Genomic DNA, 16,757 nt, shown 5'->3' with positions numbered 1-16,757 from the left:
ATTGGTCTGAAATTGTATTACAAAAAAGTTTAACAAGTGTTACTATTCAATCACAGACAACGTCAGATCTATAGTTGTTCTTGAACCTATAGTCTTAGTTTAAAGCTGTGTCTAACTAAATGCGATGTTTAACATACTTTATTATGTGATCATCTTCTCTCCCAGCTACCGAAACCCTGAACAGAGGCATTGCTGAGTTTATTGTGATGGCAGCTGATGCAGAACCACTGGAGATAATCCTCCACCTTCCACTACTCTGTGAAGACAAGAATGTACCATAATTATGTGTTTGTCCGCTCCAAGCAGGCCCTGGGCTGCTTGGAGAACCAAGCAGAACCAGATAATAAAATGAACGAATAACTGACTATTCATTTTCGTGATTATTTTCCTCAGTACATTACTTTAAAAATTAGTAATGTACACGAGGAACATTCACCGCCGTGGGTGGATTTCCACCCATAACCATTAACCAATAGAGTCAGCTTGACGCGTCGGTCCGGACTGTGGCGCACAGATACTGTAGGTGTTGAACATGTTCAGACGTCAGCACCCAGAAGTCTACTTGTCTAACCAGTAGCAACAGACACAACGATGGCTGTGCCGCCTGCCTTAATTTGGGGAAAAGAGATTAAGCGTCTGTTGCATTACAGAGACTTGATGCCCGCTTTAGAAAAAGCAATGGGGATCTTCTCCAGACGGGACAGCGCAGAGCTGGTCCAACCTGTGCGCTGCGTGGTGCCGCTGAAGAAACACAACGGGTGCGTCTGTGGTGCTCTGTTCAATGCGTGACTGTTTATTTGGCATAAACCTGAACAATCTGCTGCTGCTTGTCACGAACGTTTACAGCTTCTTGGGTCTGATGCCTGCATACATGGAGAAAGATGGAGTCCTGTGCACAAAGCTGGTGTCCTTCTACAAGAGGGAGGAGGGCTCGGCTTTACCAGGGGTGACCTCCACGGTGGTGCTGCTCGATCCAGAGACCGGCAACGCAAAGGCAGTGAGTAGACGTGGCCATTGGCTCCACGTCCTCACTCTTTATGCATGTCTTTTATGACCTACTTTATAAGCGAGAACTTGAATAAACTGAGTTAATAGACTGAGTTAGAAAAGTATTTGTTTCCTACCTGACAATCACTACCGACGATTGTGTGCACTGGTAGGAAGGTTAGAGCAGTGAACTGTAGGCGGCTGAAGTCCAGGTATTACACAAACAGGACTGCTCATTTAAAATCGTGGTTTCTGCACTGATATGTAGTATTAGCGGGTATTTGTGACTAAGTCACACAAATAAATCTTGTGAACAAATAATACATTCTGTATTGCAGTAAAGATTACACTAAAGCTTAAAACAGAGCTGGCATTTCGTCTAGTTTTTATTAATTATTTTAATTATTATTACTTTAATTATTAAATTAATTAATTTTTATTCTTAACCCCTAAGAACCCACACCCATTTGTCCTTAAAGGAAAATTATGTGGGTTATAACTAAAGACCAATTGGACCAAACATTCAATGAGCATGTTACACTAGTGTCACTGCTGGTTCTCTTGGGTTTTTAATTACAAAGTTGCATGTTCATCAAGAATTACATGATTGAAAGCCACTCAGAACTCTTAATAACTACTATTATCTACAACCTACACTTTCAGAATAGTTAGACATTGAAGATATAGCTGAACATTTAATGGTTGTCTAACCTGCGGTGTGTGTGTGTGTCTGTGGGGGGGGGGGGGCAACTAGTTCAGATGAGACATAGGCCAATTCAGTCCACTCTATAGTGATGGGATCAGATGGTCAGAGCAAACCCTGCTACTGCACATAACAAACTTTTACGTAATAATACCTTTTAAATGGACGTACCTTTCAAGAAACCCTAGGACCCGATCTGCAGTGGCTAATGTGTCAGGATTTTTCTCATGTGTAGGATTTCCTACATGCAGCCACCAGTCATGTGCACATGACATAAGAGGCTCCTGCTATGTCATGCTGAACTGTACCCACCAAGAGTTTCTTCTGTCTCACAGATTATGGATGGAAATGTCATCACAAGAATGAGGACTGCAGCAGTTTCTGCAATTTCTGCTAAGGTAATTTAGACCTGAGTCTGACTCAAAATGCATCCATGCTTCCGCCTGTAGTTTTGGTCCTCATGGGTCTGTCCCATGTTTCTCTCACGCAGCTGCTGATGCCCCCTGAAGCCAAGGTGCTGGCCATCTTAGGAGCTGGTATCCAAGCCCTGAGTCACTACGATGTCTTCACAGAGATGTTTTCATTTAAAGAGGTACAGATGTGCGTGAATAGCAATATTAGAGCTGAATATTTTTGCCCCTGCCCTCAGACATCCTCATCCCGCCACTGTAATTGGCTGATAGATATTAGTAACAGTCACCATGTTCTTCACAGGTGCGTGTGTGGAACCACAGACGACAGAAAGCGGAGAGTTTTTGCCAGTCGGTCAGTGGACCAGTGTCAGCTTGTGACTCAGCAGAGGAAGCTGTGAGGGGAGCGGATGTCATCATAACAGTAACCAGATGCATAGACCCTGTGTTGTTTGGTCAGTGGGTCAAGCCAGGAGCCCATGTGGCCGGTGAGACGGAATAATTAACACGTTAGAGAATTTGAACGAGGTTATAGATCAGCATATCACAATGAATGGACTTGTGAATTGTGGGGCTGAATGTGACTCTCTGCCTCCTGTTGCTGAGCAGCAGTGGGAGCGTGCAGGCCAGACTGGAGGGAGCTGGACGACACGCTGATGAAGGAGGCGGTGGTGTACGTTGACAGCAAGGATGGTGCAATGGAGGAGTCTGGTGACATCATCCTGTCAGGGGTCAGCCTGACACTGTGCTTTCTGTCTCAAGAAGACATACTGTCCTGTATACAGAAATCAGTTTACTGAGGATCGTATTTTTCTAGGCTGAGATGTTCGCAGAGCTTGGGGAAGTCATTAACGGGACAAAACCTGCTCTAAGAGAGAAGACGACTGTGTTCAAATCCCTTGGTGAGACTTACCTGATTATTCACGTGGAAAGAGCTTTACTTTTCTAACTGTATGTGGACAAAAATGCAGCTTTAAGCCTGTCATAATGTAACCATGACTTTTTTAATGTTTAACAGGGTTGGCAGTTCAAGATGCGGTGTCTGCTAAGCTGGTGATGGACAAGTTGAAAGCACAAGCCAACCAACCATGAAAAGGTCCTGCATTTAAATACTGACCTCCTCCATTTAACCTTCAAGGCACAAGAGCTGGTGACAAAAAAATAATAAAGGACAATAATCATAAGTAGAACAGCATTGAGAAAATGAATGAATGACAGTAAACAATATTATCAAATCTAAATGTAATTTACTTTAGCTTGCTCAATAAAATTTTATTTTAAAAATCTGTTGTATGAGCCAATAATGTTCCAAAAAGTATCTCATGGTATAATGGTTAATTGTCAAACAGATAATCAGCAATGAATCAGTGGTTTATTGAAGTTGTTTACCAGGTTGGATGTCAGGTAGAACAGAGGTGTCCGAGTTAACAGCCAATCTCAGCAATGGCTCCAATATGAACACCATCATCATAATGTTTCCCTGCTATAAATTAATATTTGGTTGTATAATTAATAGTTCACGTGTGTAGTAGTATCTTCATTTAAGAGATAAATGAATTCTAACACAGAATTTCCGATGAGTTTATTTGCTTTAAAAAATTAGCATCTTGCTAAGTAAAGAAAGAAATCACATTTAATAGAGTAAATCTAAGCATGCTCTTCCACCGAGCCTGAGAAACACTGATCAAATCCAGATTTATATTGGCTCACCGGGGCAGTTTTGATCATTAATGAATTTAAAATGAAATGCAGTCTCTGAACAGCTACTTCTAACGGTCACATTGTACAAGTCGACAAAATCGTCTGCAAACTTTTAGAGTGCTAATTTATAAAATGCTCCTACAGCTGGAGTCAAAATCAAATGCTTACAAACCATCATTGCAACATGAACATCACACACTGAGACATTTGAAATGTTCTATGCTGAGAATGATTTAGCACAACACATGCTGCACTGCACCTTCACATACCCGAGTCACTCATAATACTGTATACGTTCACATAACACACAAAAAGAAAGCAGTGGTTTACTCGAGACAGCGTTAAAACACTTAACAGGACATTTGCCTGTTTTATATCAATCTGTTTTATATGCTTGTTGATTGTAGACAATTATTATCCAAGCAACTGCTAAAAAACATTGAGTCAGCTAAACGTCAAACCGTTTTCTACAGAACTGCATGATAATAATACAGCTTCAAACACAATTAAAAAGGAAATTAATTTGTGGTGTTTGTGATTGACTGCAATGGGATGACCGTTGACTGAGATTTGGCGACGCCTCAATCGAGTCAGATGACGTGTAAACAAAACAGTCCAACTACAGCCGACAAGACTAACAGTGACAAAGGAGAAATTAGCATCCAAAGGTTTTTACTTTAAAGTAAAATTTAATCAAGGCAGCAGGAATCTTAGTGTATAGGGGAAAGAATGCAGTGCAGGACCTCCTTCTCATATAGAGTTAAATCTACGGCAATCTCTTTGTATAATCACATTCAAGTAGTGTATATTTTGAAATGTCTGAGACAAATAACATCAACTGTTTTTCTTGAAATCATCCCTCTTTCTTCTCAATCGTCCCCAGATCCCCACCCTCACATTCCCCAAGGCTTTAACAAATTCACTTCATTTCCATTATTCTGAAAGGACAAAACGGATGTAAGCGTGATCCGACAGGAAGCCGTCGGCGCTGCTTAAATCCGCAGAGTTCTTTCAGATGAGATTCTGATGCGCCAGAGCTTCTATGTAAGCAAAGACACAAGGAGCTAAACACATGTTTGGGGAACCGAGCCATCTTATTCCCTCTGAGAAGGCCAGGTCCGACTAAATCCAGACTTCCTTGTCCCTTTGATTCTCCTTTAAAGTATTACGCACTTCTTCTTCTTCTTGATGGGCGGGGGGCACAGGACAGCCCTGATGGCCTCGTCAAACACTGTCTTAAGGCCTCGCTGTGTCAAAGCTGAGCACTCCAGATACTTCACTGAGCCTGGTTGGAACATGAGGAAATAGAGCAGCGTCTCAATAAACCAGCTTGTTTCACAAAGTACAATAAAGTTATAAACCAGATTACATGGGAGGCCCTCATGGCTCGCTTTCAGTTTATATCCCTACCCTGCTTGGCAGGTAAGTAAAACACCGTCAGTAAAACAAAACATTACTGACACAGTTAAAAGGTTCTTCAAGCAATTCTCAACTGTATCAAGTAAGTACTGCTCAATATTAAGTGGTCATTCTATAGCAGTTCTATACTTTATTATCATAAATTCTAGCTGCTATTTAAGATTTCTTATATGATTCTTATATCTTAACCTAAACATTTTTCCAAATTAGCAACAGATAAAGGTCTGCAGATAGCCTGCTGTAGACCATTAAAAATAAACAGCATAACCAAATGTACATAATTGAATTTGCATGATTATGTGACTAAAAAAATGTGATGGAGGCCTGAGGCCTCTGCTCTTTTAGCAAAATGTAGTAATATAACATCTGAGTCAGAAAGTTAGTAGAAACACGACTCCCTAACAGCTATTACTATTAAATTTTTATGTGTGTGTGTAAACTGACTTATTTCTTTAGCCATGGCCAAGCCCTGAGGGTAGATAATGGGCGAGAGTTTCTTCTCCCTGAGTTTTTCAATCGTGTCCTTGTCATCTCTCAGGTCCAGTTTGGTGCCCACCAAGATAATGGGCGTGTTGGGACAGTGGTGTCTCACCTCAGGGTACCACTGGAGGAGGAGAGGGGAAGACAGAACCAGATGTCAGCAGATGCAGATGGGTAAACAAATTTCTTTTTCTGTTTCCTGGTTTTAATCCACATTATAAATAGATCACTTTTAACCATTTTTACATTACATAAACTAAGGGACAAGAGTGTTCCTTTTTGCACTTATGCCAATAGCTGAGATCTCAGCTACAGCTAAATTCTTTTTTCATGCAAGCTGATCTGTCTTTGAAATTTTATGTAAAACTCTTAATACTATGTAATACTGGCATTGTTGTCCAACATGACAAACTTCAGAGATGAAGGGAAGGCTGTTCTGACCTTGGCACGGACGTTTTCAAAGGAGGCCGGGCTGACCAGTGAGAAACAAATCAGGAACACATCCTGAGAGGTCAAAATAACAAACTTCAATAAAACAACATTCAAAAAGGCAATTACAATATGCATGAACACCAATTTAATATTCACACATGATGCTTCGCTAAACAAAAACAATCTGGACTGTCTAGGTTAAATTAAAAGTGACTCCCACTTCCAGCTCCACATGAGACTTTGACACAGAGTACTCTTGTTGCACGGACAAAGATGAACATGAACAAGAGCTTCCTTTCACTTCCTCCAGACAGTGTATAGGTCCTGTAGATACAAGGCTCTATTCTACTCAATGCAAACTCTGTCTTTAGCATTACAGGCTCTGGAATAATTAAATATCAATAGGCAGTGAAAATAGTTGTCATGCTAAGATTGCATGCCTGTGCCGTGCATGGCAGGGGTATGAGGGAAGCTATTGTTACAACTGCTTATAATGCATAGAATAAACATACTGTCTGTGGGTACGACAAAGGCCTAAGTCTGTCGTAGTCCTCCTGTCCAGCTGTATCCCAGAGGCCCAAATTCACTGGTTTCCCATCAACCATCACATTGGCAGAGTAGTTGTCAAAGCTGCAGATAAGGAGTAGAACTTGTTACTGATTAAACTATAACTTCATTTAGTGTACAACGGACTGAGAAAGATGAGCATAGACTTTTAATATGTTTGTCAACAAATATTTCATTTTTCTATTGTACTGATGGGCAAGTGCTTCAATGTCCATGTCATGGCAGTCATGTGTACACGTGTGTTGTACTTACACTGTTGGGATGTACTCTCCAGGGAATGCATTGGTAGTGTAGCTGATGAGGAGGCATGTTTTACCCACAGCCCTAGGATTACAAAGGAGAAAAACAATAGGCTTGCTGTTTTAAGTACTCTTTATAATTATATTATTATTACTTATTATAATTATTATATTATAATTATTATTATTATTACATCCTGCTTCAAAAGGGTGATGTATTGTAATTGTCAGTGTTTGTTCGTCTGTCCGTCCGTTGGCATTTCCACCAAATATCTTGGCAACCGTTGCAGATAGAAAGATGAAACAAAAAGCACATTACTCGGGCGGCAAAGGGGGTGAAAATGCGATGATGATCTTGACCTTGAGAAAACTAGGTCAAGGTCAAATTTAAACTTTTAGATAGAAAATACAATGACGAGGAAGAAGGCCTTTTAAATATTATTGACTCTTTTAATCTTGTTCAGTCTGTTCTGGCTCCTACACATGAACGTGGTCACACGCTGGATCTGGTTTTATCTTATGGTTTGCCCGTTTTTAACCTGGAGATCTGTGAGGCATTTTTCTCAGATCACAGACCTGCACTGTTCCGAGGCTCCTGTTCACTTTCACACGGTTAAATCTTGCGCGTCTGCTCGCAGATGTCGAGTTATTAACCCCTCCATTGCTGCTCTCTTCTCGGAGGCTTTTGGACAGAGGTGTGCAATTCCGGAATCAGTGGATGAGGATACAGAGGCTCTTAACTCCTGGTTTCTCGGCATCTGTCAGACTGCCATTGATGTTGCAGCTCTACTTAAGACAAAACGACATAAAACTGTATCGGAGCCCTGGCTGAACGAAACAACCCGTGCTGCCAGACAGGAGTGTAGAAGCGCAGAGCGAAAATGGAAAAAGGACAAACTCCTAGTGTCGTTTCAGATATTGAGGGATGGTTGGCGTAGTTACCAAAAATCTGTGAAGTACGCCAAAAGACAATATTTCTCTGACCTTGTTGTTTCGAACTCACACACACCTTGTGTGTTGTTTAAACTTATTAACTCTGCTCTTAAGCCACCATCGACTGTTGGAACCCGAAAAATCTCCTGCACTGTGTGAAATGTTTCTTAGCTTCTTCATTAGTAAAGTGTCTTCTGCAAGAGCACTTGTTTCACCTCCATCCACTGACCCCTCAGTCCCAGTCTCCTGCACTAGTGTTCAATACTTTTGAAGCTGTGACCCTGCCTTATGTACAGGAAATTGTCACTCATTTGAAGCCCTCTGGTTCTCCTGAGGTTGCTGTTCCTCCTCGACTTTTTAAGGAAGTTTTCCAGGTTGTTGGTCCATCTTTTCTTGTTGTTATCAATAGCAGTTTGTCTTCTGGAGTGGTCCCTGCCAATTTTAAACATGCTGTGGCTCAACCTTTGCTTAAAAAATCTGGGCTGGATCCCATGTTAATGACAAACTTTAGACCCATTTCTAAACTGTCTTTTATTTTTGAAAATCTTAGAAAAGATCGTGTACTCCCAGCTAATGGACTTTTTAAATGATCATAATATCGAATTAGAGATTTTCCAATCTGGTTTTAAGCCTTTGCACAGCACTGAATCAGCACTTTTAAATGTTTTTAATGATATCTTTTTAGCGACCGACTCAGGTCATTGCGTTGTACTTGTTCTCCTTGACCTAACCGCAGCATTTGACACAGTGGACCATCATATCTTCATTGCTCACTTGGAGCAGTGAGTGGTCATTCGTGGCACAGAACTCAGATGGTTTAGATCATATTTATCTTAGTGAACATTCTGCGTCAGTTTTGATGATTGTGTGTCCTCCACTGCCCCTCTCTCTTGTGGGGTACCTCAGGGCTCTGTGCTTGGCTCTCTGTTATTCTAGCTGTACTTACTCCCACTTGGTGCAATTTTAAGAAAACATGGTATCTCTTTTCACTATTACGCTGATGATACTCAGATATACAGTATGTGCCTCTTAATAAGTCTGACTACAGTATAAAGCCGCTCCTTGATTGTTTAGGTGACATTCAGGCTTGGATGTCTCTGAATTTTCTTAATTTTAATTTAAAAAAACCTGAAGTCATGATTTTTGGTGGCACTTCTGAAACTCCCGTTATCAATCTTGATTGGTTGGCAAGGTACAACTTGGGCATAAAGATGGATAATGAACTTAAATTTGAAAGCCAGATTAAAGCAGTGGTGAGATCTAGCTTTTTCCAGTTGCGGCAGTTGGCAAAAATTAAGCCAATTTTTGGGAAAAAAGATTTTGAGACAGTAATCCATGCCTTTGTGACCACTCAGCTGGATTACTGTAACGGACTTTATGTGGGGGTTAGTGGGTCCTCCATTGCCCACCTTCAAATGTTCCAGAATGCTGCTGCACGTCTTTTAACTGGAACAAAAAAGTATGAGCACATCTCACCGATTTTAGGATCACTGCACTGGCTGCCCATACATTTTAGGATTCATTTTAAAATCCTTTTATTTGCTTTTAAAGCCATGAATGGCCTCACCCCAACTTATCTCTCTGAGCTACTTCACCCGTACACGCCCAGCCGCTCTCTCAGGTCAGCTGACCAGCTGCTCCTTATACAGCCCAAAGTCAGGCTGAAGCTCAGAGGGGAACGAGCATTCTCAGTTTCAGCTCCCAAATTATGGAATGGGCTCCCACTGCCCATCAGGCAGGCTTCTTCACTGGCTCATTTTAAAACTTCTTAAAACCCACCTCTCTTCCCTGGCGTTTGACACCTTTTAGGGTTTTTTTGTGTATTACTTCCCATTATTTTAATTGTTTTTACCTGATTTTATTTCCGCTTTTAACTTATTTTAAATGTTTTGTTGCATTTTTATTTTGATATTTTATTTAACTGCATTATGTTCATGGTTTTATGGCGCATCTGTTCTGTTTTTTATCAAGTTGCTGTGCAACACTTTGGAAACCTTGTGTTTATTTAAATTGTGCTTTATAAATAAAGTGGATTGGATTGGAGTGTGAGTAAGACCCTAGATCAAAGCTGGAGCTTTAATCTACCTATGATCTATGCTTTGTTCTATGGTCTAACTCACACAGGCCTTCTCCATATGCACTAGTCTATGCACTTGTCAGGTACTACTTTCAGGGTACCCTGGCCTACCCTGAAAGTAGGTCAGGGTAAGTCGCGGGCTGAGGCAGTCTCTGACTGCCTTGATTCTAGTTATTATTATAATTATTATATACCCTTTACTAACCTGTGCTGCACATCAGAAGGCTAACAACTTTGATGACCTACAAAGCCATTTGTCTCGCTTGAATCTAATAATGGTAATAATCCTTTCGTGATGTACCTACTGTATACAGTATATCACTGCAAAACATGTGTAACACACTGAACTGTCAGGTCAAAGCTAACACTGGGAAATGTTGACATGTTTGTCTTCAAAACGATCATGTCTCACAAGAATCACAAATAAGTCTATTTGTTGAAATTCTATTTTAGAATTTCAACACACATATAATAGTATTAAGTACATATACTTAAACTTGAGATGGAACGTTATTGTGTTATTACTTCATCAAATTGAACAAAAATACTAAACATTCAGCTTGATTTTTTAAAAATCATGTTAGAAATAAACAACTTCTTTTTTGTATAATCAATAGAAAAGCTGATAGGGCGAGATTATTTGCATCAAGTGTTCGGAGGCCTTGATTAAGGCCTAGTACACCAGTTAACTTGAACGCATTTAACAGGTCAATTCGACATGGACAGATTAAAGAAAACTTGTGTAAAACAGGATAATATTTAGTTTACTGTAGTGACTGTGGACATCGCAACCTGCTCCATGTGTAATGAATGACCCGCCGCGGCCCGTTCAGTCACGCCCAACCCGGAGCGCATCGATCGGCATGTCTGACCCGGCTGGACCGGGGAGCACAACAACAGCTGTCGCTCAAGTTCGCATGTTATCTGAGGCTTTGTAGCCAACAGTTAACTCTGGTAGCCGTGTCAACGACATCATCTACGTTATGTTAGGTCGTAACTGTTATTATACAAACCAAAGTAACAAGTTTAAAACAAATGTAAACTCACCCGTCACCTACCACCACACACTTAATGGCCTGCATCGGACGGCTGTATCGCGGTCAGGTTTACAGCAGCTACGTTCCGCTAGAAGCTAGCTAGCAAACAGCAGCTAAAATAAACCAGTCCAGTAATGCTTTAAAAATTACAACGTGAACGCAGTGTGGTAAGATAATGATAATTGTGCAAAAAAAAATGTAACGGTCTGTCTATCGAATTCAGCCACAACGGATGAAACTCCGGAGTTAAGTACAAACCAGGCAACACCCAGGAAAAAAAAAAAACACTGGAGGCAAGATTGAGGGACAAAACGCCCACCGTTCGGTCCGTGAAGCTTGGGGATAGGTCACATCCGGTCAGGGTTGGGCCGCCGAACACCGCCCCCTACTGGTCACTCCGGAAAGAACGAGAACATACTGTACAGTACAGTACTGTAATCCAATAAAAAAAAATAGAAATAAAAAAACCGTTTTAATTTATCTGATTTTCTTATAATAAAAAACTGATTAATTATTTAAATCATAGTAGGATACCAATGAACCACAGAAAATGTTCTTTTGTAAGTAAATTCTCACAGTTAGATATATTGAGTTATAGGAAAATGTGTTTAATGTTAAAACTAAAACGTACTGTGAACATTATTACTTTATACAGCATATTAATAGAAGTTATGACTAAAAACACAATTTTATTATTGTAATCATTTCAAATGGCACCAACCTTTAACCACACACACACACACACACACACACACACGCACGCACGCACGCACGCACACACACACACACACACACACACACACACACACACACACACACACACACACACACACACTAGAGCCATGAAGCAAAAGCAGAACAAAACTTCATTGGTACACACCTTTAGTAACCAAACCTTTCTTGGTCCTATAAATGTAGCTTTTACATTTAGGATGAATGGATTCTGTGAAAAAGTGAAAGATTTGAATACTTCAGAAAAATAGCTGAACGACATTCTGTTAAATTTTGACAGCTCCTATTGTGTGAATGCAAATGATATGAAAACAAAAGACTTTCCAATTAATGATTATTCATGAATGTCCTTCCTTCAGCTTTCATTGGTAATAACCTGCTAATGCCTGTCTTTACAAGCTGAACCCCAGGAGCTGGTGGTAATGATGCGAGTCATCTCATTTGCATTAAGACAATAAAACCTGTCAACGTTTAATGGAAAGTGATGTCACTCTTCTCTTTTGTTTCCACTGGTGATAGAAATAGTCATTTTATTCTTTCCTCATTGTGCAGTTTTACATATGAACACAAGAGGGCGACATTTTACAAGTGTACAATGCAAGTGGAAATACAGTACAGTACTAAATTCTGTGATTTTCTCCAATATTTTCTACCAAGCTAGAAAAAAACAGTAAAACACAGATAAATATCGCTTGTATTGGTTGCACACAATGTTTTTCATGCTTAAAATTTTTTAAATGTTTGTAATGGATTAATATCATTATCAATTCATCAGTGACTCCATGGCAACCAGTGTCAGCTCTGCATGCTCACACACACACACACACACACACACACACACACACACACACACACACACACACACACACACACACACACACACACACACACACACACACTAGAGCCATTTACATTAGCAACTTTAACTCGAGATTATGGTATTTGGGGATTTTTTATTCCATCAAACAACACATTAATGGCATAAACGTCACCATTAAGAGAGGGAATAAAAGCAGAGTAAAGAGATTAACGAAGGATAAGTGGGACTGTCACTGCACATCAGGAAGGCTGTAAAACACGGCGGAGTCCCTCTGTGGGACATCAAGATGTCAAACTGAGAAAAGTCATTAAACATGGCATGTGCAGTAGATGCAGTTTTCACATAACATAAAGCAAAATAAATTTCAAATTATTGTGGAATGAGTTTCATCAACATTGGAGACTTCAATGGAGTTGTAAATACTGAAATATTTGTCTGTTACTTAATGCTTTATTTACAGGTAATAAAGAGGTTTAAACAAGATGAAACTTTAACCATTTAAGAGAAATTTGTTGGCGTGGCTGTCGTCCCCAGCTCTCTTCCTGATACATCCTTCAAGCTGCCGTTAAGAGATGCATTTATGTTCAGCCATTAGCCCTCTGAATAATCATCTAGATTTAATGATCCCTGTCAAGGGGCTCTCATTTGCATAGGAGTCAGATTGACTATATGCAGACAATCAACATGGTGCTAGAATGTGGTGTGTACTGTCTGCAAGGAGAGACTACATGTAAAAGATTATTCATAGGTTATTCCTTGGATTTCATTGTCACAACTGAACTTCATAAAGCAGATGGGCATCTTAGATGGCAAACCCGTCTAAGATGCTGCTGTTATCTCTGTTTGCCGTAAGATCAATGTAAACCTATACATTTCTGTAATAAGATCCTGCCGACAACCAGCAATGCTATGAATGATTCATCAGCTGAAATGGTGAGATATGACGGATTTTCAGAGAATTTTTTTCTGGAGAAGCAAGTATGATAAAGTGAAGTAAATGTCTTTTTCAGAAATGATAACAGCATTTTTGAATGTCATGTCTGCACAAAAGAATAACATTTTACCAAACACAAAGGCTTTCTTCTCTGCGTCAACCACTGGTTAAACATTTAAGCTCATAAATGCACATAAATGCTTGATACAAATCTGCATGTGCAGCAGCACAAACTGCATAGTAAATCATTGTTATATTTTGGTTGGTTTCAAGTGCCTATAGTTGCTTATTGGAGTGGATATTCAGCTTTAAAAGAAGATGCATCACATCAGTAAATAATACACCACACCAGAAAATAACCTTGTGCTGTGCAAACTGCAAAATGCAACATACAGTTTCATGAATCAGATAAAAAAGAATTTATTGTGTTTTATGTCCAGACTTATGTCCTGCCCAATTCTGCTTGTGTAGTTCTTTTTCTCCCACAATCAAATATGAGTCATTTCTGAATTTGGATGAGTCACATGTTGCTGTAAGGGATGCGATGGGAAGTCTCCTAACTGGAAGCATGTCCCACATGTTTCCTTCGTCCTCCTTCTCCTATTTAGCTTGTTTCTCTTCCTCCGGTTTCCCTTCCACCGTCTCTTCATTCTCTCAACTTTCTCATTGCAAGAAAGGAAGGCTGTCAAATTACTTGTGTGTGACCATTGCAAACTGGTTTACATTCAGGAATTCCTCAAAAACCCAACATAAATGAACTATCTTAGAGAGTCGCAGCTTCCAGTATTTTTTCATACAACAGTAATTTCCCTCTTATATCTTTGAATGAATCCTCAGGGGATCTACGGCTGCATGGCTCAGCCTAACTCAGTCCAGATGAAGGCAGCATTTTATTAATATGTCATTCTGTGCCAAGCAGACAAATTTGATCTCTGAGTGATGAATAATCACTGCATCCCATTCAAAATAAATCAGGTCATATTATAGCTGACTGAAACGATCCAGCTCTGTAGCTCGGTACTTCTCTTATTATGGGTTTCATGGGTCATGAAACATGTTACTTGTATATCCACACTGCAGCCCAACAACTGCGCCTAAGAGACGACTCTGTTTCCGCACAGTGCTGGGTCATTTCCTTGATGAGTGCAACAAAAAGTTTAAATTAAGTCATCAAGTGAAAGCACTTCAGCAGTGGTGACACAAAACTACTTAAAAAAAGATGTAAGTTTTAAGCTTACTCTTAAATGTCGAGTGGGTGTCGTCCTCCAGGACCGAGGATGCATTACAGTTCCAAGAAAGAGGAGTGGTTTTGTTCTTTGAGACAACAGTTCTAGTAAAATCTTCATTTGCTTTTTGGGTGCACCCATTTCCCTTAAGGTCTATGATCCCACAACACCAACAAACACTTGCTGCCTGCTTTTGCCCGGGGATGTAATCAAGTGTGATAGTAAATTGTCTTTCCCGCTAAAGATAACGATAAACTAAAGTGATACATAGAAGGTAAATTAATGTATTGTATTACAGGCCGCTGTGTTCAGAGAAACTGTATCTGATATTAGACTGACTGCAGCTAACCAATCAAACATCTTGTAATCCAATCCAATATTTGAAGTACTGCATACAAATAAGCTGCAATTAAATTTGATTAAAGCATTTGTGTGAGCCTCAGCGTGAATTAATATTTTCTTACCCTACTTTTCATGTAGCACCACTATTAAATCTACAAACAGCATAATAGTTCTGATATTCCTAATGACCTCATCTGTTCTGTAATAATTAGCAAATCTTTGTGTGATAGACAGAGATAAACACTCTGAATGACTTCCACCACAAAGACAGTCCTGACATTCTAACAAGACATTCTCTGAGCTGGCTTTTTGTCTATGAAGGACTCTGATTATTTCCTCTCCATTCCAAATGCCATCTTTTCCACAAAAATATTTTAAAGACTTTATTGAGCTATTCAGCAAACTAAGTAATAAATGAATTACAATGGAACTTAGAGAATGTATGCTTCCTATGATGTCCTCTTCACCTGAGTGAGAGCCATCTGCGAAGTGTCATGGAAGTCGGTTCAAAAGTTTTTACATAATTCGGGAAAAAGCTAACAAATGCTCATTCTCAATATGAAAAGGAAAGTTAAGAAAGAAGTTAAGTGAATCTATGTAGCGTTTTTCTTAGTTTGTAAATAAGATGAAATGTTTTAATTATGGGAAGCGGATGTATGAGATTCCTCCTGTCGGAGTCTCTCTTATGTCATATTTAATTTGGAATACAAAATTCCTTTCTAAATGTTCCTAATCCCGGTGAACATCGAGCACCTTATGAACAGCAGAAGAGTTCGATCTCCTGTTTCAATGATTAAATGGAACTAATTCAATTTCTGTCGGAGGGATCTCATGCTGGAATCCACCGTTTTTGGTTTGGCTGAAGCTGGAAATGGAAAAAAATCCTCCTCTCATCTGGACATTTGCCCTTACTGCCAGATTATTCCCAGAAGTGACAACATTCACTTTCCATGCACAAAGCCACCTTTACTTCCTGTGTACTTGTTAGTCAAATAAACCCACATATTTTGCGTTAAGACGAGGAGAGATGGTGATGAAGACCTCATATGAAACCCACTCTGTATGCTTTCTGGCTGCTGGCTGTGGCCTGTGTGGGAGGAATATATGAGAAATCCATGCAATTAATAATTAAAACCACCAATTCTGTGGAGTCAGTATTTGTTTACGCCTTAAGCTTTATTGAGGGGGGAAAATGTGACACCATTAGTTTTCTATTTCAGGAGAGAGATTTTATCAAATGCTTTCATCATTTTGGAGGAACATATTGACTGAGAAACAAATATTTTTTGGTGGGAGCAGCTTTTTCTACCAGTACCATTCTTGTTTCTTGCATTACGAGTAATTTTCCACAATTTCTATAGAAATAGATTCACGAGACAATTTACAAATAAATCAGCTGTATTGACCATTCTGCCAGCCGGTAAAACTAAACCAAGGGAGATCTACTCCACAGCAGAATAGAAACAGGTTGCAGCATAGAAACATACCAATTTCCATAAATGCTGTAGTGACAGTTCAAACTTTGCATGAGCACAAGGAACCTCTGAATATATTCAAACTGAAATTCACTAAACAAACAGGTGGGGTCTGCATGTTACCTATACAGTATGCATAAATATTGATTATTTGCAGTAAAACAATGACAAAAGTCAAATAAATTTGAATGACGTATAAATTGAAGTAACACATAAAATACAGCCCTAACTTCACCTCTGACG

The 16,757-nt window shown here is 39.7% G+C and overlaps 2 protein-coding genes across 2 annotated transcripts; one reads left to right on the top strand and one right to left on the bottom strand.

Moving 5' to 3' along the window:
• The first annotated feature begins 533 nt into the window (after positions 1 to 533).
• LOC137588087 (ketimine reductase mu-crystallin-like) lies at positions 534 to 3,516 on the top strand. The gene is made up of 8 exons (XM_068304869.1): positions 534 to 758; positions 847 to 997; positions 2,026 to 2,088; positions 2,181 to 2,282; positions 2,405 to 2,588; positions 2,710 to 2,831; positions 2,918 to 3,002; positions 3,119 to 3,516. Exons 1-8 carry the CDS (start codon positions 592 to 594, stop codon positions 3,190 to 3,192), a joined length of 948 nt encoding a protein of 315 aa, XP_068160970.1. The 5' UTR covers positions 534 to 591; the 3' UTR covers positions 3,193 to 3,516.
• Positions 3,517 to 3,669: 153 nt separating this feature from the next.
• Positions 3,670 to 11,272, bottom strand: LOC137588088 (ras-related C3 botulinum toxin substrate 1). The gene is made up of 6 exons (XM_068304870.1): positions 10,996 to 11,272; positions 6,952 to 7,023; positions 6,645 to 6,762; positions 6,142 to 6,204; positions 5,665 to 5,824; positions 3,670 to 5,086 (listed from the first exon to the last, which is right to left on the bottom strand). The coding sequence occupies exons 1-6, from the start codon at positions 11,028 to 11,030 to the stop codon at positions 4,959 to 4,961; spliced, it is 576 nt and encodes a 191-aa protein (XP_068160971.1). The 5' UTR covers positions 11,031 to 11,272; the 3' UTR covers positions 3,670 to 4,958.
• Between the last annotated feature and the right edge of the window lie 5,485 nt (positions 11,273 to 16,757).

The sequence above is a fragment of the Antennarius striatus genome, chromosome 21 (assembly GCF_040054535.1).
Source record: "Antennarius striatus isolate MH-2024 chromosome 21, ASM4005453v1, whole genome shotgun sequence".
Taxonomy (NCBI): Eukaryota; Metazoa; Chordata; class Actinopteri; order Lophiiformes; family Antennariidae; genus Antennarius; species Antennarius striatus.
The sequence above is the reverse complement of the archived record's forward strand: the minus strand, read 5'-3'. Positions and strand labels throughout refer to the sequence as shown.